Raw genomic sequence first — 25095 nt, 5'->3', positions numbered from 1 at the left:
GCCGTAATTATAATAGTTATCACTGGGTTCTTGATAATAGTTTGAACTTAATAGGTTGTCACTATTGCTGCCTCTTTTTTGCACCTTGCAGATTTACTAGTCTTTTCCGAGATCAGAATGTGAGTCTTGCCAGGATATTGTTTCCCATATTTAGCCTTTATGTCTTGTATAATGAATAAATAAACGTGCCTATCTTCAATATCACCCACTTCATTCCTCTCCACTTGCATGTATTATGTATGATTTACTTGGAGAAGAGATGACGCGAGAAAGGCCCCTGAAAAAAAAAATAAATATCACTGTAAGGCAGAATCTCAAAAGTCACAAAATCCAGTTCCCAAAACATCCCTTTATTTGGTCAAGGTGGTGCCAGGATTAGGACATATTTTTTATTTAACACCAAAATGAACACAATCCAGATGTCCTTCAACAAAAGAGGGGGGCAGGGGCAGGGAAGACTACGGTATATTTATTTGATAGATCACTATACCACAATAAAAATGAATCAGCTATGACACACTCTACAGCATGGATAAATATCAAAAAAACATGCCGAGTGAAAAAGCCAGGCACAAGAGTACATACTAAATAGCTGCATTTATATGAAGTTCTGGAACAAACAAAATGAACCTATGGTGATAGACATTAGAACAGGGTGGATTGGCTGGAAAGGGACATTGAAAATTTTTTCTAGGGTGGTAGAAATGTTCTATATCCTGATTGAAGTGTTGGTTACTTGGATGTATGCACTTGTCAAAACTTAACTGTATATTTCACTAAAGGTAAATTATACCTCAGTAAAACAAACAAAAAAAGCCAATATCTTGGTGAAAAAGGCATGGGAAAGTAAGAAGACTTAGCAGGTTTAATTTATGAGATGCATGTATTGTGAAGTGGGTACCCATAGGAACAGTCAGTCACTTTAGTTGGCCTGGCCACAATTGTTACCCATTCCTGATGTTTTATTTTTGTGTAGGCCAAAGCGTTGCTGAATTCTCTGTTCCTTACTTCTTCCTCATTTACTACCGTTTACTAGGCAGAAATCATCGTGGAAACCACATGGGGACCTCTGTCCAAATCTAACTGGGTTGGCCAGGGTATGTTGTTAACATTTCTGATTTGTTTTCTTCATCTGGTCAAAAGAGAGAGTTGTAACACAAGGACTCTTAGATTCCTCTGGTGTCTAACATTCTTCTTCTTAAGTGGATTCTCAGGACTTTGACTTTGGCCTCTGATTAACAGCATGCTTAGTCAATAAAATCTGAAAGAATAAATTATATTTACATGGCAAATATATTTTATATTGACATGCCAGTTACTTAAATAAAACTAACACAAGGAGGCTGGGCGCGGCGGCCCATGCCTGTAATCCCAGTACTTTGGGAAGCTGAGGTAGGCAGATCACTGGAGGTCAGGAGTTTGAGACCAGCCTGGCAAACATGGTGAAACTCTGTCTCTATTGAAAAAAACAAAAAAATTAGCTGGGCATGGTGGCACATGCCTGTAATCCCAGCTTCTTGGGAGGCTGAGGCAGGAGAATCGCTTGAACCCAGGAGGTGGAGGTTTCAGTGAACTGAGATCACGCCACTGCATTCCACCCTGGGCAAGAAAGCAAGACTCTGTCTTGAAAAAGAATGAAAAAAAAACAAAAAACAACAACAAAAATACTAACACAAGGTTGTTAGCTCCTGGTTTAGGTAACTGTGCTTGGCCCTTTGCCTAATAATGAAGTCTTATTTCTAAAACTCACTAAGAATGAAGTTTTACAAAGAAAGGACATTGAAAGGTTACCTACTTCTTCTTTTAGGCAAGAACATACTTATTGCAAACCAGATATTTCAAAGCCAATATTTTATTCTGCTTTTTAAAAGAGTAATACAGTTTTCATAGAAAATTTGAAAATGCAGGAAACTATAAAGGAGCAAACGATCACCTTTTTACTCTTACCACTCAGAGGTAATCATTTATAATAATTATGCGTATATTCTTCTAGTCTTATGTATTTCTAAACTTTATAAATATTCCTATTTATAATATTCACATATTTATAAATATATGAGGAAAAAGTTATCATTAACATTTTCCATATTGTTCTCCCACAAATTTTTTTTTAATATTCTTTAAGTTCTAGGGTACATGTGCACAACATGAAGGCTTTTTACATAGGTATACATGTGCCATGTTGGTTTGCTGTACTCATTAACTCATCATTTACATTAGGTATTTCTCCTAATGCTATCCCTCCCCCAGCCCCTACCCCCAACAGGCCCCAGTGCGTGATGTTCCCTGCCCTTGTCCACGTGTTCTCATTGTTCACCTCCCACCTATGAGTGAGAACATGCGGTGTTTGGTTTTCTGTCCTTGTAACAATTCGCTTAGAATGATGATTTCTAGCTTCATCCATGTCCCTGCAAAGGACATGAACTCATCCTTTTTCATGGCTGCATAGTATTCCATGGTGTATATGTGCCACATTTTCTTAATCCAGTCTATCATTGACGGACATATGGGTTGGTTCCAAGTCTTTGCTATGGTGAATAGTGCCACAAATAAACATACTGTGTGGTGTGTCTTTATAGTAGCATGATTTATAATCCTTTGGGTATATACCCAGTAATGGGACTGCTGGGTCAAATGGTATTTCTAGTTCTAGATCCTTGAGGAATCGCCACACTGTCTTCCACAATGGTTGAACTAATTTATACTCCCACCAACAGTGTAAAAGCGTTCCTATTTCTCCACATCCTCTCCATCACCTGTTGTTTCCTGACTTTTTAATGATTGCCATTCTAACTGGTGTGAGATGGTATCTCATTGTGGTTTTGATTTGCATTTCTCTGATGATTAGTGATGATGAGCATTTTTTCATATGTCTGTTGGCTGTATAAATGTCTTCTTTTGAGAAGTGTCTGTTCATATCCTTTGCCCACTTTTTGATGGGGTTGTTTTTTTCTTATAAATTTGTTTGAGTTTTTTGTAGATTCTGGGTATTAGCCCTTTGTCAGATGGGTAGATTGCAAAAATTTTCTCCCATTCTGTAGGTTGCCTGTTCACTCTGATGATAGTTCCTTTTGCTGTCCAGAAGCTTTTTAGTTTAATTAGATCCCATTTATCTATTTTGGCTTTTGTTGCCATTGCTTTTGGTGTTTTAGTCATGAAGTCTTTGCCCATGCCTATGTCCTGAATGGTTTTATTTTTTTTAGACAGAGTCTCATTCTGTCACCCAGGCTGGAGTGCAGTGGCGTGATCTTGGCTGACTGCAACCTCTGCCTCCCATGTTCAAATGATTCTCCTGCCTCAGCCTCCCGAGCAGCTGGGATTACAGGCACATGCCACCTCGCCCGGCTAATTTTTGTTATTTTTAGTAGAGACGGGGTTTCACCATGTTAGCCAGGCTGGTCTGGAACTCCTGACCTCGTGATCCGCCTGCCTTGGCCTCCCAAAGTGCTGGGATTACCAGCATAAGCCACTGTGCCCAGCTCATTTAAATTTATTATTATTATTATTATTATTATTTTATGAGATAGAGTCTTGCTGTGTCACCCAGGCTGGAGTGCAGTGGTGCAATCTTGGCTCACTGCAACCCCCACCTCCCAGGTTCAACAGATTCTCATATTTCAGCCTCCCAAGTAACTGGGATTATAGGCATGTGCCACCACACCTGGGTAATTTTTGTTGTTGTTGTTGTTGTATTTTTAGCAGAGGCAGGGTTTTGCCATGTTAGCCAGGCTGGTCTTGAACTCCTGGCCTCAAGTGATCCTCTTGCCTCCCACAAATAATTTTTAATTACTATATTCTAGCACAGGGATCAGCAGTTTTTGCCTGAAAAGGACCAAATAGTAAATATTTCAGATTTTGTGTGCCATATGGTCTCTGTCACAACTGTGTAACTCTGCTTGCCGTGGGAGTAGGAAAGCAGCCATTGACAATAAGTAAATAAATGGGCATGGCTATTTCCAGTAAAATTTGCTTTATGGAAAAAGGCAGCAGCTGTGCTTAGCCTGCAGGCTTTTATTTCCTCACACTTGAATTCAAAAAAATCTAGTCCATTGTTTAAAAATATTTCAAAGTTTAACCAATAGCTAGTTGTTGACCCTCCTTAAAGTTTTTTTGCTATTATAAACCATACTGGGATATATATATCTTTGATTATTTCAGTAGGATAAATACCACAAAGAACTGGTACATTTCTAAGGCTATTGATACATAAAGTGTACACATGCACACACACATGTGCATGCACACACGCAACTTTTGCCTTTATACCTCTTGGAGTTATTTGTATTAAAAATGTGATATATCCCTTTGGATTTATTATTTTTACATAATTTGCCTCCTCCTCCCCCATAAATGGTGTCACACACTGCTTTTGGTTAATTAATCTGCTCTTTTAACCTACCAGTGTATTTTGAGAATCTCTCCATGCCAATGAAAATCCATCAGCCTCATCCTTTTTAATAGCTGTCTGATAATTTCACTGAATAGATTCTTCATCAATAGATTTTTACTGGAGTACACTAATTGTCATCAACTATTCTCAGCACTGGGGATACTATCTAAGCAAAACAAAGTGCTTGCCCTTAGAAGAGGTTTTTCGCTGGGGAAGACAAAAGATGGACAGGCCAGGCATGGTGGCTCAAGCCTGTAATCCCAGCACTTTTGGAAGCTGAGGCGGGTGGATGGCTCAAGCCCAGGAGTTTGAGACCAGCCTACACAACATGGTAAAACCCCATCTCTACAAAAGATAGAAAGAGATGGACAAATGTATAATGTCAGTTGGTGATAAGTACTATGGAGGAAATAAGGCACATGAAGAGGATGGTAGGTATTTGTGTGTGTGTGTGTGTGTGTGTGTGTGTGTGTGTGTGTGTAGGGGAGTGGTTTATTTAATTCAGGTTGTTCAGGGAAGGCCTCTTTTAAATAGACAGCTGATCACCTGATGGAAGGCTTTTACATACCTGGGGAAAGAGCATTCCAGACAGAGGAAATGGTAAATGTAAAGGCCCTGAGGCTGAGGCGTGCTAGGAGTTTTCCAGGAACAAGGAGGCCACCTGGCTAGAGTGGAAAGAGCAAGGACAAGGTGGTAAGAGTTGGAATCAGAGAGGTAGCAATGTAGGGCGTTTTAGAGATGTTGATCTTTACTCTCAGTAACATGGTGCATCACTGAAGAGTTTTTGAGAAGGAATGCCATCATTTGGCTTGTATTTTAACAGAATCACTTTCGCTGCCTGTAAAGGGACAAAGGTCAAACCAAGGAGCCCATTAAGAAATCGATGTAAGTATGTCACAACTTATTACTCAAATCCTCTCCTAGTAAACATCTAAGTTATTTTTGGTTTCTTTCAATTAAAAATATGCTGAAATATTGGGAGTTTTTTGGGTTTTTTTATTGTGGTAAGAATATGTATAGCATTTACCATTTCAGCCATTTTTGAGTGTACAGTTTAGTGGCATTAAGTACATTCACAGTGTTGTGTAACTATCACTACTATTTCTAGAAGTGTTTCGTTATTCCAAATAGAAACTCTGTACCTAATAAGCAAACTTGTCATTCTCCCTTTCCTTTAGTCACAAGCTCTATTCCGTTTGTCTTTATGAATTTGCCTATTCTAGGTACCTCTTTTAAGGTGAATCATATATTTGTCCTTTTGTATCTTATTTAACTTAGAATAACATTTTCAAAGTTTACTCAGAATTCCATTCCTTTTAATAGCTGGATAATACTCCATTGTTGCATATATCACATTGTTTATCCTTTCATCTGTTGATAGACACATAGATTGTTTCCACCTTTGGGCTACTGTGAATAATACTGTGAACACTGGTGTGCAAATATCTGTTTGAGTCCTTGATTTCAATTTATTTGGCTACATATAGAAGAGTAAAATTGCTGGATTATATGGTAATTCTTTTGGGGACCCAACATGCTTTTCTCCACAGAAGCTGCACTATTTTACATTCCCACCAGCAACAATAAGGGTTGCAATTTCTTTTATTATTTTTTAATGGGTTCTGTAAATGGCGAATGCAATATCTTTATATCCTCACCAACACTTGTCATTTTCTGTTTGTCTTTTCCGTAATAGCCATCCTAATGGTAGTAAAGTGTATCTCATTGTGGTTTTGGACTTGTACTTTTCTAATGACTAATGATGCTGAGCATCTTCTCATATGCTTTCTGGACATTTACATATATTCTTTGGAGAAATGTCTATTCAAATCCTTTGCCCATTTTTGAAAGCGGTTGTTTGGTTGTTGCTGAGTTGTAGGATTATTTTAGATATTCTGAATATGAATCCTTTATCATAGGGGTCCCCAACCCCCAGGCTGCAGACTAGTACCAGTCCGTGGCCTGTTAGGAGCTGGGCTGTATAGTAGGAGGTGAGTGGCCTGTGAGCATGCATGACCGCCTGAGTTCCACCTCCTTTCAGATGAGTGGTGGCATTAGATTCTCATAGGAGTCCTGACCCTATTGTGAACTGTGCATGCGAAGGATCTAGGTTGCATGCTTCTTATGAGAATCTAACTATTACCTGATGATCTGAGTTGGAACAGTTTCGTCCTGAAATCATCTCCTTCCTCCCTGCTGGTCCGTGGAAAAATTGTCTTTCACGAAACTAGTCCCTAGTGCCAAAAGGTTGGGGACGACTGCTTTATCAGATATAGGATTTGCAGCTATTTTCTGTCATTCTATGGATTGTCTTTTTGCTCCCTTCATATTGTAATTTGATGCAATAAAGTAAATTTTGATAAATTTCAGTTTATCTGTTTTTTATTGCCTATTCTTCTGATGTCATACTTAATAAGTACACAGTCCAAGGTCATAAAGAGCTTCATCTATTTCTTCTAAGAGTTTCATAGTTTTAGCTCTTAAATTTAGGTCTTTGATCCATTTTTTGCATTAATTTTTGTATGGGGTATCAGGTAAGAGTCTAACTTCATTCTTTTGTATGTGGATTTCCAATTTTCACAGAGCTGTTTGTTAAAAACACTATCCTGCCCAGGCATGGTGGCTCACATATAATCCCAGCACTTTGGGAGGCCAAAGCAGGCAGATCATTTGAGGCCAGGAGTTCTAGACCAGCCTGGCCAACGTAGCGAAACCTTATCTCTACTAAAAATACACAAATTAGCTGGGTGTGGTGGCATGCACCTGTAGTCCCAGCTACTTGGGAGGCTGAGGCACAAGAATTGCCTGAACCCAGGAGGCAGAGGTAACAGTGAGCTGAGATTGTGCCACTGTGCTCCAGCCTGGGTGACAGTGAGACTGTGTCTCAAAACAAACAGACAACAACAACAACAAAAACAGCAATCCCTCCCGCCTGCCCCAATCCTTTCTCCATCTAATGGTCTTAGCACCTTTATTGAAAATCAACTGACTATATATGTGAGAGTTTATTTCAGGGGTCTCTATTCTATCCCATTAGTCTATATGTCTGTCCTTGTGCCAGTACCACACTGTTGTGACTACTGTACATTTGTAGTAAGTTTTGAAATAAGGAAATATGAGTTCTCCAACCATTCCTTTTTCAATACTTTTGGCTATTCTGAAAAATTTGGCTATACTGATAAACAATTTGGCTACTATTTTAGTCCCTTGAGATTTCGTATGAATTTTTGGACAGGTTTTTCTGTATCTATAAAAAACACCATTGATATTTTCATAGAAATTGCATTGAATCTGTAGATTGCTTTGGGTAATATTGTCATCTTTACAATATCAAGTATTCTAATCCATGAACATGGGATGTCTTCCCATCTATTTAGATCTTTAATTTCTTTCAGCAATGTTTTGTACTTTCAGCACACAAGTCTTTTGCCTCCTTGGTTAAATTGATTCCAAAGTACTTTATTCTTTTGATGCCATTATAAATGAAATTATTTTCTGAATTTTTTTCAGATTGTTCATTGTTAGTGCATACAAACGATTGTGTGTTTTTGTCTGCAAATTTGCTGAATTCATTCTTTAAACAGTTTAAAATTTTTTTATTTTTAAACTTTCATTCAGACTCATATGATTTGAAATCTAAACAAGTTTTTCTGTTGAATTTTTATTTTTTAACATATAAGATCATGTCTTATGCAAATGGTTAATTTTACTTGTTCCTTTCCAATTTCAATGCCTCTTATTTCTTTTTCTTGCTTAATTGCTCTGGCAAGAACTTCCAGTATTATGTTGAATGGAAGTGGAGAACTGGGCATTCTTCACTTGTTCCTGATCATTCTTGACATTTCCCTTTTAGGGGAAAAGGTTTTAGTCACCACTGAGCATGATGTTAACTGGCTTTTTCATGATAACTTCTTTATGTTGAGGTAACTTCCTTTTATTCCTAGTTTTAGTTTTATCATGAAAGAATGTTGAATTTTGTAAAATGCTTTTTCTGCATCAATTGAAATGATCATGTCCATTTCACCCTTCATTCTGTTAATGTAATGTATTATGTTGATTGATTTTCATGTTAAACTATCCTTGCATTTCAGGAATAAATCCCATTTGGTCTTGTTATATATCCCTTTTAATATGCTGCTGAATTCAGCTGACTAGTAGTTTGTTGAAGATTTTTGTGCCAATGTTTATAAGGGATATTAGTCTTTTTTTTTTTTTTTTTGGTAGTGTTTTTGTCTGGCTTTGGTATTGGTGATAACTCTGGCTTCATAGACTGAATTAGAAGTGTTCTTTCCTCTTTCTGGAAACGTCTGAGAAGGATTGGTTTTAATTATTTTTTGAGACAGGATCTTGCTATGTTGCCCAGGCTGGAGTTCAGTGGTGTGATCACAGCTCATTGCAGCCTTAACCTCCCAGACTCAAGCAGTCCTCCTACTTTGTGCCCAAGCAGCCAGGACCACAGGCATGTGTCACCATGCCCAGTTTTTTTTTTTTTTTTTTTTTTAAATAAAGATGGGGTTTTGTTATGTTGTCCAGGCTAGTTTCAAACCCCTGGGCTCAAGTGATCCATCCACCTTAGCCTCCCAAAGAGCTGGGATTACAGGCGTGAGCCACCATGTCTGGCTACTTTTTCCTTAAATGCTTAGTAGAATTCACCAACAAAGCCACGGTTCAGGGTTTTCTTTGTTGGAAAGTTTCTGATTACTCATTCTACCTTCCTGCTAATTAGATGTCTGTTCAGATTTTCTATTGCTTCATGATTCAATACTGGTAGGTTTTGTGTATATTTGTTCATTGTACTCTTATAATCCTATTTCTGTATAATCAGTAGTAATATCTCCACTTTCATTTATGATTTTAGTAATTTGAGCCTTCTTCTTAGGCAATCTAGCTAAAGGTTTGTCAATTCTGTTGCTCTTTTCAAAGAACCAGTTTTTCATTTCATTGATTTTTCTATGATTTTTCAATTCTCTATTTATCTCTGCTCCAGTCTTTATTATTTCCTTCCTCCTGCTAACTTTGAATTTTATTTGGTCTTCTTTTTCAAGTCCCTTAAGATCTAAAGTTACATTATTGATTTCTTCTTTTCTAAAACATATGCATTTACAGCTATACATTTCATTCAGTGCTGTTTTTGCTGCATCCCATAGTTTTGGTATGCTGTATTTTCGTTATTTGTCTCAAGATATTTTCAAATTCCCCTTGTACTTTCTTCTTTGATCCACTGGTTAAGTGCGTTGGTTAATTCCCACATATTTACACTTTTTTTCAGTTTGGGTAATTTCATTTTATATAGCTCCAGGAGAAGTCTTGTCACCACTTCTTTTGTAAAGCCTGCTATACAAAACAACATTGAACAATTATTTCTGTTTTTGAACTGAACTCTGATATAATTTAATCTCAAAATGCTCTTGAGAACAGCCCAAACTCTGATATTCTCTCCAATATTTAGGCAGGTTATTAAAAAATCAACTCACTAGTTACTGGTGAAATACAGTAACTTTGTTGGTAGTACAGGATGGTACTAAACACATTGTGTCGCTGTGCTGGATCAGCTGTAGTTATTAGGTTGTTGCAAAAGTAATCGTGTTTTTTGAAATTAAAAGCAATGGCAAAAATCGTAATTACTTTTGCACCAACCTAATACTTGGGACTGGGATAACAGGATCACTTTTAATCCCATGGTCAAGGGCACCATGGACTAGTGAATGAAATCTTCTCTTTCTATTAGAAAAAAGACATTTCCACACTAGCAATTCATCTTTCACTTTTCTGGAAGTTTCTGGAGAGATTATGGCCAAACAATTCATGTATCTGATTAGTGTGCACAAATGTGGGAAAGACAGGCAGAGTGGGGGCTTTGGAAACATAATCTTAACACATATGACATTAAAACTCATTAACAGTGAGTTTGCTTTATTCTAACAAATTTGTGGGCTCAGACACTTGAGGATTCTTTTGCCTTCAAGGTCATTTTGCACTAGGAGTCAACTTTTCTCCCCTTTGAAATGTAGTGAATTGTAATTTTAAGAAAAATCTGTAGCATGTGACAAAGAACCTGGCCCAAGGACCGTTTGCTTCTGAAACTAATTTCCTAACAAAACCCTAACAAACGGTGATGGTGACCATAGTAATTATGACAGGGAGGCAGCAAGCTGTAGCCCACAAAAACAAAACTCAAGTTCTAGCTCTAACATTTATGAACCCTTTCATGTCATAAAATGAGGTCACCTTCTCTTGCCTTGCTTACTTCACAGGGTTTTGTGAAGATTAAAGAATGTATGTCAAGCGTTAACGGTAAAATGCTGTTTGATTACAGGTGCCACATATGGATTAAATGTGCATTTTATATATATATCTATATACACACACATAGTAATAATCCATTACTATCCTAACTTATATTAGTAATACAGTATTACGCTTCTGATATTCTCATGTATTAGAAGAAAATAAAATTTACATGTCAGTTTCTGAAGCATCTATGACTTTACTTACAAGCCCACAAGTTAGCCTGGTTCCTGTTTCACTGGACGCTGGGAGAAGACACAAGACTCCTGAGTCAGAGACAAAGGACTTCACTATGCATAGCATAGCAGTAGCCAAAGTGTCAGCATGGTCCCTTTGGCTCCCTTGTCTCTCAAATCCCATGGAGATGACTTGGAGAGGTCAAGACAGACGTTACATATGTAGTGGGTTTGCACCTCAACTGAGGACCACTGAGCTTGGCGTTTTTACTGCTTTACAATAAACAGAAAAAAAAAAAAAGACTTCTCTTATTTAGGGTGATATGCTACCTCATTACTTAACATTGCTTACTGCAAATACAATCCTGAGAAATGGCCTGGGTAACAGGAGTTAGGGCCTTGCACTCAGCATGCCCTGCAAAAAATGTGCCGGATGGACGCTCAGAGACCATGGCACATCACCTCTCCCAACCTCTGGATGAGATAAAATTTGATGTCTATTTTGCGATTTTGCTAAAATATTAAATAGAAAATAATGGTAAAATTCGGTGACAATGCATCCAGAAAAGCAATTCACTTCTACTTCTGAAACATCTAGCTGGCTGTGAAGGTCCTGACCAACATTTCTTAAAACTTACAAACATTTCCTAAGACTTGCATATATTTTATGCAATTGAATTTATTATGATGTGACTTAGGAGTTATGGACAAGTCTTACAGTGCAGACATTCCCACTTTGATGTCAGGAATTTTATGTATCAGCAGCTCTAGTGCATGGCACACAGAATCACTCAAATGGTTTGTGAACATAGTCTAGTTTCTTGTCTTCCTATGTCTCAGGAGATTCAAAGTATCAGAGAAAATGAACATTATTAAAAGTTGTGGCGACCTCTTAATAGCATGATCATCTGGAGAGACTGAAGGCATTGCACAGGGTCAAGACTGTAATGACCTGCAATCAAAAAACCTTATAGACTTGAAGCTGAGTCCGTCATTAAGTAGGCATATGGATCATATAGATGATACTTTGCTATCTTTAAATGTGGTGGGGATGGGATGGGGGTTGAAGTAAGTGAATTTAAATTCACTTTCTAGTGAGACTAGCATCTAATCCTGGTGGCAAAACTTGTTTGGACACACCACTACACTCTGATTCTAAAATCAACAGCTGTGAGGTAGAGATCTCAAACCAGGCATGAATGATCACCATTCTTTTTTGTTTCAAAGTGGTTTTATTACTTATGAAACTTGCCCATGATTAGTGTGATTGAAAATGCCACTTTAACTGCAGTTGTAAAGTTCCTATTGATTCCTTATTGGAGTAAGAGACAGAGTACTACTTTAAAAGACTTCACCATCCTCAGCACTTTCAAAAATGCCCAGAGAGTTTTATTCTCTCATAGGAGGCACACTCAAGAGCTTTTGTATGAAGAAAACAAATGGAACCCAGAATGAATTAGCCCCTTAGTAAAAGTTCCTGTTAGTCCCTTGCACGATGAACAAGAGTTCACATTAGTTTCTTGCACACTGCATTCTAGATAAGGGCAGCCTTTGAAGCTATATGGCCAGCAAAATCAGCATGCCAGTGTTTCCACAGGATAATCAGAACATCACTGTTATGAGCTTTTCATCCAAGGTTTGAGTGGAGGTGGCAGAAAAACTATTCTGATCTACGCTCTATCATTTCTAGACAATCCAAGGATAAAGCATGGACTATCTCCTGTAACTTACGCTTTGAACCTTATTATCTTATCCTATTCACTTCACCCCACTGAATTGCTCTTACAAAATTTATCTTGGAGGAGGGGCATTTGTCATCAGCAGGTTCAAAACCAACTTTCTGCACCTTGCCGTTGCAATGTCTAGCAAACTCCAGTTGAGGACATTACCTTAGGCTTCTGTCTTGTGAAGGCATAAGGAGACATAGTGACAGAAAGGGGTCTGCTTTTCATGAGTGACTTTGTCCTCTTGTGAACAGTGAAAATCAGAATCATGGAATGTGTGATTTTCTTCTCCATGAATGACCTTGTATTGTTCTGAATTATTTTTCACCTTAAATCCATTAATTAAAAGTTATTACTTTTATTTAAAAAGTCTTTGAAGAAAATATCCCTCTTTTGGTTTTAACAAGTACTCTAAAACTAGAACTCTTTTAAAAATGACACATTTTGTAAATGGAAAGAAACAGTAATAATTTTGAAAAGACTGTTGATGTCATTGTGGTTTATTAGGTAAATACAAAGTATAGGCTCTTGCATTTTTAAAAAAGCAAACCAAAGAGATTAGAAACCAAGTAGACATATCCTCTTTAGAAGAGAAACATAAATCAGTTTCAACAATTAGGCACTTAAAAATGTAAATGTAAGACAACACTTTAGAAGTATAAACTATAGTTACACTCCTAAATTCCTCCTGAAATGTTTACAAACACAAAATCACAAGCATGGAAAACAAATTTCCTGTTTATCAAAAAAGGAACCTGAATTTGAATCCAATGTGATAAACCAATGATTAAGGTACTGGTGGGTAGGAGAAAAGAGCTTCTGAAATTTACATATTTGATTAAAATGTAAGCATTTCATAAAACTATCACAATAGCATACAGTAGATATCATAATGAAAAATATATGTCAGGAAAATAATGAATTCTAGACTTAAAATTTTACTTTACAACAAGGCACTTAACACATTGAAACAGTACAGTAAATTTCCAAAAGAATGCAATTGGCTACCTCTGAAACCTTGTAATAATATTTCTTTTGTGAATATACGGTAACATAACCATACATTTTGCAGCATTAATCATTGCATAGGAGGTAAATTAAATAATGAATTCCAACTTGGCAATTAGATTAGTTTTTGTTCATCATTTCCTCTTTTTCTTTTAAAGGACAGTTTTAAATAATTCCACAATAAAGCACTCTTCTCATTCATGATTTATTTAGAACATAGTATAGATTAATGAGTAAGAAAATAAATCAGAACTTATAAGGTGTGTATCTGTATAAAAACTTATCTTTGGGTACCATTGACATGATTTTCAGTGTTTGGGTGTTGAAGTCAAGAGCACTTCTTTACAGAAGAAATATTTTCAGCAACTGAGTCAAAGGAGTTAAATTATTGCAACACAAGGACATTAAAAACAAATACTAAAAGTCTTTATATATATAAATAGAAAAGCCTTCAACACATGGCATATAACTTATAATATGCTTGATTTAAACATGTAAACTCATTAAGAAATTCCTTCTCAAACTTCCTTACACTACAGAGGCTAGTGCATTGAGATTGGCTTAAAGTTTTAATCAGTTTTACAGTGCAGAACAAAAAAAAAAGAATTAAGAAAGAAATGTTCAAACTATTTAAGGGGCAAGATATGAACTTTCAATGAAAAAAGAAACTGCATGAGTTCTGTCATGTAAAAAAAAAAACCAAGACAACAAATTTGGTGTTTCAAAGTAAACAAAATATAGGTCATTATAAAGGGAGACACTAATGATTGTGATCATGAGAGGTAAAAATGTTCTACAAATTTTCTTTGATCAAATGCATAAAAGGTTGAATTACATGTGCCTATCATCTGAGCACATTTTACCTTTGGGAAAGGTTTAAAATGCTTTTAAAATAATTCCTTTCACATGATACTTTCAGATTATTGGCACACATAACAGAAAACAAATGCCTTTCAAAAACTTGAAAACAGGCTTTTAAAAGTGGTGTTTGCATTCCAAGTCATAAAGTATATTGCCACAAGGGGGCACTGGTAATACAGCAAAGAACCCTAATGCAATGTCATCCACAAACCAGAGTAGACTCAATGCTCATTCTCAAAACAGCCTTCCTTCCGCAGCAAAACTTGTTTCCCAAGATGCCAGTAAGTTAAGTAACAACTTCACAATTAGTTCAAGTGGACTCAGGAAAGGATGCTTTATTTTCAGATCTAGTGGACGAGTTCAATGATAGGATCTGAGAGAACTTCATTTGAAATCATTTAGAAAAAAATGCGGCATACTCTATAGGAATTATATGTTATAGGTATTTCACAGACAACCTAAATTACAGGAAAAGCTTCAACAGGAGCACAGACTTAAAAAAAAAAAAGGATAATAAGATATGTATCTTAACTGGCAAAGAATAGGTGCTCCAAACATTTATGATTTCAAAGGCAAGATCATACTTGTTTTATATCCCAAAGTGGCACATTGGGTTGAAGGTCAAGTTTTCTTTCCTACATGTAAATGGGTTTTACTATTTGTTTTTTTTTTTTTTTCCCCATCCTGAAATTTTGATTCTCCCACCCTTATTTGCAAACCATGGACTTCCTCAACTGAATGACAGAGCTATACAACACGTGCGTGTAAAGACATGGCAGTGGCCACACTGGCATCACAGGTGTTTTTAAAGTTCTTTAAAAGGTGATGGGGTTTTTTTAAAATAAAAAAACTGGATTACTTGACTAAAATCCAAGACTTACTGTTTCAGGGGTCTGTAGTAATTGGTGCACAATTTTTTTATTTATTTATTAAATTTAAACACTGTTTTTTATTCAAGAGACGAAAGGTGGGTTATCCAGACACAGCTGAATAAGGCTGTAAGGTGTATCAATTTGTTTTATTTGAATTAGAGGCTCAAGGAAAACACCAGTGTTAGGAGAGCAAAATCCAGGCTTCTGTGTCAGATGATTTTCTTTATAATCAGGCAACAGGAACTTAAAAATCAGTGTTTTCAAGCTGACCACCTTGTTCTTGCACAAGTGTTGCTATTTAATAAATGAATATAAGTGAACATTATATAGAATTATGTCTAAACTCATCAGGTAAACTAGGCATATGTTTATTATTGGTGTATTTAATAAGAAATACTGGAAAATTCAGTGTGCTTCAAAGCCTGCCAAGAATGTTTGGGGTTTTAATTCTTGTTTAAAATAACTGAATTAAAGAGTCTTGCTTCATGACATTAAATTCAACTACCTTTCCTTTAGTGATTATTCTACGACACACAGAAAAAGCCATTCTGAAAACATACACAAGATTTTAGCACCGAAGGATGTTGACCCTTCTGAACGATTTGCATTGTGCTTTTCTCAAGCAATTTAAAGGTCAATTTTGTGCAGTCAAGGCTGACTAGTTTATAATGATAAATTTGGGAATGTTTTCCATTCTAAATGAAAGAAAAATTTCACCTTCAATATAAACATAACTGCCTCCTTCTACCCGCACTGGCCTCTCCACCCTCTGCCCTAGTGTTGATAACTTTGCAACCTTAAAACTTTTCTAAGGTTTCTAAAAGTCTTGCAAATTAACCTTCAAAAGTAGTTAAGAAATTAAGCCAAGAATTATCCAAAAGATCCAATAGCACGAAATAATGCACTAAATCTGATAAGATTAAATCTGATCAGATTTTTTTAATCCATTTTTTTGGCATCACCTTAAAGAAATTTAGAAACAGTCATCCCCCTTCACTGTGTAGCTGTAACTAACACACTGATTCCGAGAGTATATTATAGTGCAGCACCATGTTATTTTCACAGGGTAGAAGTAAAATTACTCAATTGTGGCATATGTCCTTAGGACTAGTTATGAGAAACTAAGTCTCTTGCTAAAAGCAAGGGTACATTTTTAGCAAGGAACTTTCAGGTTCCATCTTGATTTTTCCATAAAGTACAACATAAAAAGGAAGAAATCACCTTCAATGAAATTTGACCAAATATACTTCTGTGCTCCAATTAGGAGCCCTAAAATTGATCTCACACCAGGGCCTGGCCTGGAAGGGAAACAGGCTCATTCCCCAAGTGGCGTGAGCCTCAGTTGACACACATGTGTTTTCAGCCTATGCTAGAAGAGTTGACTGCCCTGGGGCACCAGATCCAAATTTACAGGGCAGACAGCATCTAAGTGTGTACTCAAGGGCCACTCATTAGCAGAAACCACCTCATGTTTCCTGTTTATCTGTCATAGAGATTTTAAAGTGAAACGTTTACACACATGTAAAATCTGTGGGGTGTGTGTCAAATACTTTCATGTTTACTTGGATCAGCTTTCCTTTTTAAGATAAAATGATCTTTTAAAAACAAAACAAAACAAAAAATTAAAAGTGATACAGCGCGTTGGGTGGCAGCAGCAGTGTGCACTCCTGGACTCAACCCTAACTTTCCATGTGACAGGGTAGAAACAAAATTCACCCAAAGCTGACGCACAACCCGTGGATCTTCCCCTTGCTAAACCTAATGCTAGAAACCACTCTCAACATTAGGCTGTTCTATTTACACAGTGGCTGTAGATGTCCAGATATTTTATTTAAAATATTAACACATTCTTCTGACCTTGGGAGGAAAAATATCCTGAAAAAATTCTGAAGTAGAGGGTTTTGGTGGAGAAAGAATAAAGAAAGGAGGAATATGTTCTTTGGCACCTCTTTAACAAGCTCATTAGTAAAGTCCCAGAGTGGGGGCTTGTCACCAATGAATGAAGAGCTGCAAGAGAATGTATCTTTCTCGGGATGAAGAAGAAAAGCAGTCAAAGGGTAATACTTTGTTCATCTTTCTATTCATTTACACAAAATTTGGTCCATTTCTTCATTTACCAGTCAGTTCTCCTAAAATAAAAAACAAAACTATACCTTTGGTTACAGCGTTAACTCTTTTGGTGTAAGAGCTGATGCCTTTGTTTTGCTCCTCAGGTTGATTTCTCATTGTCTTCACCAATCTTCTGAACCCGTGAATACTTTTTGCATGATGATTTGAAGCAGCCAGGAGGCCAAGACAGCGGCCAGGAGAAGCAGCAAGGAATTGAGCCTTGTACATTTTTCTCAAAAAAATAAAAGATGGGGAACCACCATGCTCGAGATAAGAAATTAGTCTGTGAAGAGACCTTCAAGTTCTGCAAATGGTAGAAAAAAAGTAAAATGAGACATATCTTTTTCAATTTGCATCCTAATTATTTTCTTAAATTGGCATTCACTGTAACCTAAGGAAAAGAGAATTCAGATCACATAGCAGTAATGATTTTCATGTCCTTTCCCTAACTCTACCATGACTCCAGTCCCCTAACACACCTAGGTGTCTTTCCTTCCTTTGTGGCTCATGCAATTTCTTCTGCCTGCAATTCCAGTAAGAATGGAGACTCTGGGAATGGATGTCAGAATTACTCAGGAGGAATAATTTTCAGGATGTGTGTGTGATCAAATCTAGGGGTCAAAGAGTAAAAGAAGAGCTCAGAAGGTTGAACACATTTAAGAGGAAAGATGAAAATTTTGGTTCACTGTTGTCAGCAGTCAACTTACACTAGATGGAAGTGTAAGAAGGAAGATGGAAATAGGAGACTATAAAATAGGAAACAGAGCTACAAAGAGAAATAAAGTAATCCATAGAAAGAGCATTTATTAGTGGACACCAAGAGTTGGATGTCGATCCTTTGGAAATGTCATATTTCAATTGCTCACAAATTCTCCAAATTGAAAATATGGCAAGTCTATTCAAAGATAAGTAAGTCATGGTACACAGACCAACTCTATTATATCAAGGACACTTACCAAGACCAGGAGAAAACAGAGACTGGGAGGAACAATTCCACCTTGGGACCAGAGGAAGAGAGCAAGAGTTACAGAAAAGAGAGGTGGCATTTGAGCTAGCTCTTTAAGTATGAATGGGAGAAGAAAGAAAAGGGTATCTGGAAACAAGGAAGCAGCAGTAGCAAATGAGGAAGAATCAGAAGGGAAGCCAGAGAGCACCATTATCACCAGAGGATATACCAAATCCAGTCATTCATAAGCTATTTAGTTTGTGATTTTAAACAATAGCTGCTATCAGCCAGGCAAGGTGGTTCATGCCTGTAATCCTGGCATTTTGGGAGGCTGAGGCAGGAGGATCACTTGAGGTCAGGAGATCAAGGCCAGCCTGGCCAATATGATGAAACCCTGTCTCTACTAAAAACACAAAATAAAAATTAGCCAGGCGTGGTGGGGTACACCTGTAATCCCAGCAATTTGGGAGGCTGAGACACAAGAATCGCTTGAACTTGGAAGGTGGAGGTTGCAGTGAGCCAAGATTGCACCACTGTACTCCAGTTTGGGCAATAGAAGAAGACTCTGTCTCAAAAATAAAAAAATAAAAAATAAATAGCTGTTACCTTCTCCTTAAAACTAATTTAAGTTGAAGGCAGGGATTATGTCTTACCCAGCTGCACTAGAATGCTTTTACAGAGAAGGTTCCTAAATTTTAATTTAGTACATATATTTCTTCATTCTAGTATAAATTACCTGAGTTAGTGATGCATTGTGCTCCATAACCTTATGGCATCTTGATCCATAAATGGCATTCATATTTGTGAAGTTCTTTGCTTTATTTTAAACAGCAGTAATGGATATATGTTTAAGTGAATGTGGCAATATCAGTTATCCCCATTAAGCTATCTAAAACCCCACAACATGAAAAGGGTCCACTGCATTCAAAGCAAATAAATTATTCAAGCATCTTCACTGCTCTCACCTTTTCATTGGCCATTGAATGGTACCACCAAAACAGTCGTGTTGTGATATAATAAGCAATGATCACATCGACAGTGTAGTGTTCATGTGCTACAAGAATGCAGATGATCCCGGCAGCACTCAGCAGCCAGCAGATTAAATGATACCACCAGAAGTGACGAGGCGAATCTGGACAGCAGAAAAATTACAGAGTTAATAAGATTCCCAGAGATGAATATAATGATTACAGTCTGTCCTAACGACCTTAAGTAGAATAACCCAGGATCAAGAGGTCACCAGAAGGAGAAAACTGATAACGTAAACTGAGTCACTGTGAACTGCCCAGGATCCGCTCAGGTAGGAGGGAGGCAGAGGGGCTCCCTGGCAGTGGGCGTAATAGTCATTCACTGGGGAAGCTGGTAACACTAGACATTCTAGGCCTTACCCATGTGAATAAGCTGTTTCATAAGAGAACAGAATTGTTTATTAGGTTGGCTGGAATTGCATACTGGCTCACATAAAGGAGCCACTTTCCCACTGGAAAGAAAGATAGTAGGGGTCAAAAGAAAAGGTGGTTGTCTATGAAAATAAGGAGGGAAATGGGAAAACAGGAGTAATTTCAGGTTTAAAATTTACATTATTTCTCCAGGGGTATGTGTAGGGTAAGGGCATCAGAAGGAATGGCATTGTGGCTAGCAGTATTTTGATTCTCAGCAATTTTATACTGTTATTGTCAATACCAACTATAAAACATTCCCTCTGTAAAGGTTAGGATTCCTGACCATTCACTTATGGACTCAGCCTTCCTGGTAAGGCCACTTAAAAGTTAATTCTACTTACCAGCTGTAAGAAACAACTATGGCACTCACTAAGGTCTCTTCGCAATCCTGCTTCCCAACGTACAGGTCATCTGGTATTTACCTTAGAAGTTCAAAATGTTTGGGCAAACTAGAACTATTTTGCATTCGTTTATTCACAAGAAGCAAAGCTGAAGTAGGTATAGAGGTGGCCTGAATCTTCTTTTTACTACTCATGGAATTGCAAGTGAGGTTTTAGGAATAGCTGGAAACCCCAGCAGTGCTTTCTCATAAAAATGTATTTCCTATTATGCTACCACATTGGGCCCACCACTCATTAACTGAGAACACTGGCTGACCCAAAGAAAAGATTGAATAGAAGGTATTTTGAAATAGAAATGGCAAAATGGTAATCCTCTTACTTTCTCACTCATCCCCTAGGGATAACAATGAGCTAGATGATGACACAAATAGTAGTTAACATCACTGTCTGTGTGGAATTCTAGCCCTACGAGGCATTAAATAATAGAGACAATGGACTTGGTAGGATGGCAATGTGAAAAACCAAAAAACGGTTCTCTACTAGCCAGATGTTTGGCACTAACAGCTAGTCTGATTTCTCCAGGCTAATTTTATCAGGAATCTACACCCCAATTATAATATTTGCACGACTGTATGAAGCCCTCCCTTGTTAACCCCAAAATGGTCCTGGTGCCACATTTTCATGTGCTCTCACAACTAAATTTAAATCTACTCATGACAACACAGCAAAGAAGGAAAGAGTCCAAACGGATCAGAAGGTGGAAAGTAAAAATATATAAATGATGCATCTAATTCTAGAAGCAGACTTTTCAAAGAAACCACTGGAACCACTGCTTACTCAGAACAAGAACGTACAGTATAATTTAGAAGATAAATGTTTTTCCTAATTGCCTAGAAAAAAAGCAGACATAAACATGGAATGCTCTGCTTACATACAGAATTGACTATAAAATTGAGTTTGTGTTAAGTATTACAGATATGTCCCTTTATTTCTCACCAAAAATTGGAGAAAGCAAAATGGTATTCCTTGCATGCTATATATAAATTTACACAATTTTAGAAACCTCTAGTCAAAATCATGTCTTGGGGAAAAATGTCTCTACATACTGAGTGGCCTTCATTAAAGTATAAAATCAATCACAAGTTGCCTTGCTGTTGCTCTCAGGTGAAAGAATGTACAATAATGAGCAATGTCCCTGCTTATAGATAAGTATACTATTCCTTGGCAATACAATAGAGTCAGCCAGCTTGAATTTCCAAAGTTCTAAACAGAGCCAAGAAATTAAAAGCAAAACCTCTGGATTCAGCCTGCTTCAACTTGAATACCTGCTTCTCCAAATGATGGCTGTGCACTGTGGCCAATCACTTTATGCTTAAGTTTACTCATCTGAAAAATGGGAAAAAATAGTGCATCCCTCAGATGGTGGTTGTAAGGATCAAATGAGTTAATTTACATCAAGGCCCTAGAATAGTGCCTGGGACAGAGTAAGTATTATGTCTATTTGCTAATATTGTTAATGATATGGTTTGGCTGTGTCCCCACCCAAATCTTGAATTGTAGCTCTCATAATTCTCATGTGTTGTGGGAGGGACCTGGTGGGAGATAACTGAATCACGGGGGTGGTTTTCCCCATACTGTTCTTGTGGTGGTAAATAAGTCTCACAAGATCTGATGATTTCATAAGGGGAAACCCCTTTTGCTTGGTTCTCATTCTTTCTTGTCTGCTGCCATGTAAGATGTGGCTTTTGCCTTCCACCATGATTGTGAGGCCTCCTCGGCCACATGGAACTGTGAGTCCATTAAACCACTTTTCTTTATAAATTACCCAGTCTTGGTTATGTCTTTATCAGCAGTGTGAAAACAGACTAATACAGTTAATATCAGTTGGTTTTCAGTTATTTTTAGAAAACTGAATCTAAGTTTCCTGGGGGTGTATTTATTACTTTAAACCTACAATGCCTTCACTCTGAAATACACTTCCCCCACCTCCACCCTCATCCCCATCTCCTTCTGTAAGTTTTTTATGATCCTCAGATTAGAGAGAAGATCCGAAACTAAAATGTACATCTAGACTAGACAATGACTGATCTTACATTGCACACTGATGGAACTTTCCTTGGCAAAATTAGAGTTAGAACCATAGCAACATATATCCTTCCACCCAACCCCCCACAACCAATAACTCAATATTAGAAATGGAGTGACTAAATTTAAGGGAGAGACCATCCTCTGATGATGGTGCAGAGACAGATCCAGGACCCACCCCACCACCCTAAGAGTGTGAGAATACAAATAAGGGAAAAGGTGCAGAGGCTTCAACTTTTAAGTCAAGTATGAAGACCCCACATGTATCCCAATATTCTCCCTACTGCAAGTGTGTATGTAGAATTTACAAAGGAAGCAACAAAGAGATGCTACAATTCTCACAAAAAAAAGACTTGACTTCATCTACTACAGAGAACCTCAACTCTTTTGTCATCTTGCCCTCACAGCAGAACTTAAACCAAATACCCCAGGTCATCAAAGGGGCAATAATTCACTTCTGCACCACTGAAGATAACCCTTGACTTCCACACCACCATTCAATTAGGATAAACCTATTTGGATTAACAAAGGGCCAAGAGAGGAGGAAGAGCAAGGAGGACAGGGGAGGGGAAGCTGCCTTCTGCTGCTCTCTGCTGAAAGACCTCCTTTTAAATATGTCCAGTGAAAAGGATTAAGATAAACCTCTAAAAAATACTGGCATGAGGTAACTTGGAACTAAAGATGAAGGGTAATACTGACCAGCTTTGCAAACCTGAAGGGAGAAGCATTATTACTTCAAAAGGATTTTGAGGTAACAGGCCTAAATATACAAAACCTCGGAAAGATATAAAAATGGGATCTACTGGGCAGCTAAAACATTACAACCCTACAAAGAACAAGACATGATAGACATGATTTTGGCCATAAAACCTACTAGAAAACCCAAGGATTTTGTATAATGTGAACTAAGCATATAAATATAGAAAGATTTTTCTTTCTTGCCACCACATTTCTTCTTGAGAAGAAAATAATCAGTATTGGCAAAATGGTCCATGAAGACTCCTGTGAAAGCATAGAAAGTGCTGGAAAATGATGAAATTAGAATAAATGGGACTTGGAAATGTTTTAAAAAGAGGAACACATTAACTGAATTATTTGGAATGCTAGAATGGAAGTGTCCTACAAATAATGCAAAGGTTATTACAACTGTCTTTAGAATGTACCAATCCTTTTTGCAATAAAATTAACAATTAATTCCAATATTAAGATAGATTTTCATACCTTAAGAAGTACTAACCAAGAAGGGAGATGTTTTAGAGGCATGTTAAATGCTAGAGAGAAGCCAGGGCCAGGTTTTAAGCCTTCAGGGTTCAAATCACATATGACTAGTTGAAATTTTTTATATATCTATACATACACACACATACACACACATATTCACACACACACACACACACACACACATACACATCTGTCTCTTTCACAGCTTATCAATCCCAAGAGAATAAGGGCTCCTATCAATTTCAGAGCCCAGGGACCCCTCCCACTACAGTTATCAGTTCAGTGGGAATGGGCTATTACTTACATTCTTTGATGAACAAATAAGTCAGTGTCAGCGTAACCGTGTGACCGCTGAAGAGGAAGTCTCCACATAAGATATGTGATCCAGTTATGGACAATCCACCACCAGAAATCAATCGTAGAATCCGTTGTACTTTTGCCTGAGAGTCTCCATTAAGCTGAATGACACAAGAAGATTAAGAAGGGAATTTACAAGTGGCTAAAATTATATTTCAGTCTAATTGTGTGACTCTTAGAAAGGACACCAGGTTGTGATTTTTTTTTTTCTTTTTAACCTAAAAAGTCAAAAAGAATCCAAGGAGAAGCTCCTCAAACTGGGTTTTATTCATTTATTGGCAAGTTTTATTGACATGTTTTAAATTATTCAATATGTTACTAATAATATGTCTTGGTGGTGGTGTGTCCTTGGGCAAAGCTTTTAAAAATATTAATAACCAATGACTTCACCACGGCTATGTGCTAAAAAGCAGATCAAAGCTACTTTCTTTCCTTTTTGCAGGGGGAAGTGAGGGTTTTGAATGGTTAATATTTGATTCAGCTGCATACCACATTACCAATATTCTCTACAGTGTATTGGTACCTTGTATTAGGTGGGCAGCCTAAAGTGGACAGACATATAGCTGTATTAATGTCTGATCAAAACATTTACAATTAAGAAGAGGAGTTGCAACTCATTAAATAATTTAAATAGGTTTGAAAATGATGGATTAGGGATGTACTGGCAGCTTTAAAAACGAGTAGCTTTGATTAGGAAAAACATGCCTAAAGAAATAGCCTGTGTGCTATGGCAGGAGGCTAGGAGAACTCCTTTGGACAAGGTGCAGCAGCCCCGCAAAGCCACTGTGATGACATGAGAAACAATGCTGGGCTAGGCCAAGGGCTGGAGAGGTTTGTACTCCATTACAATTTAATCATACAGGAAGGAGTTGGTCAAAACTGTAGGCACAGAAAATTGGAATACTGAATTATTGAGGGGCTAGATGGGGTGGGGGATTCAGATCAGACAAGTGTAGAGCAAATTGATTGAGAAAATCAAAGAATAATGCTCAGAAAAAAAAAAAATCATGTAATAGAATACACGGAAGAGAAATACAGAAAGACCTTTTGAGACAGGGTCTTGCTCTTTCACCCAGGTTGGAGTGCAATGGGTGGTACATTAGGCACAGGAGAGACCAACTTGGCTGCTGCCAAACAGAGAAGCTTATCATCTACACTATTTCTTCCATTAAGAAGGTAAGTATCTGAGGTCGAGAGTTCGAGATCAATCTGATCAACATGGAGAAACCTGTCTCTACTAAAAAAAAAAAAAAAAAAAAAAAAAAAAAAAAAAAA

General features: G+C 37.3%; 1 protein-coding gene and 1 long non-coding RNA gene across 3 annotated transcripts in view; one reads left to right on the top strand and one right to left on the bottom strand.

The window, feature by feature from the left end:
- The window catches only part of LOC113224982, a 70072-nt gene that overhangs the window by 3710 nt on the left and 41267 nt on the right, over nucleotides 1-25095 (top strand). The gene's annotated exons all lie outside the window — the stretch shown is intronic.
- SGMS2 (sphingomyelin synthase 2) overlaps nucleotides 13046-25095 on the bottom strand; it is a 91306-nt gene continuing 79256 nt past the window's right edge. For both annotated transcript variants that reach the window (XM_026455020.1, XM_023220160.3), the window contains 3 exons: nucleotides 23768-23921; nucleotides 19340-19506; nucleotides 13046-17732 (listed from right to left, as the gene is read on the bottom strand). In XM_026455020.1, the coding sequence (XP_026310805.1) occupies nucleotides 17529-17732; nucleotides 19340-19506; nucleotides 23768-23921 (525 nt within the window). In that variant the 3' untranslated portion in view covers nucleotides 13046-17528. The remainder of the gene's footprint in view (nucleotides 17733-19339; nucleotides 19507-23767; nucleotides 23922-25095) is intronic.

Source organism: Piliocolobus tephrosceles, chromosome 3 (assembly GCF_002776525.5).
Source record: "Piliocolobus tephrosceles isolate RC106 chromosome 3, ASM277652v3, whole genome shotgun sequence".
In the NCBI taxonomy this organism is placed as follows: Eukaryota; Metazoa; Chordata; class Mammalia; order Primates; family Cercopithecidae; genus Piliocolobus; species Piliocolobus tephrosceles.
The sequence above is the reverse complement of the archived record's forward strand: the minus strand, read 5'-3'. Positions and strand labels throughout refer to the sequence as shown.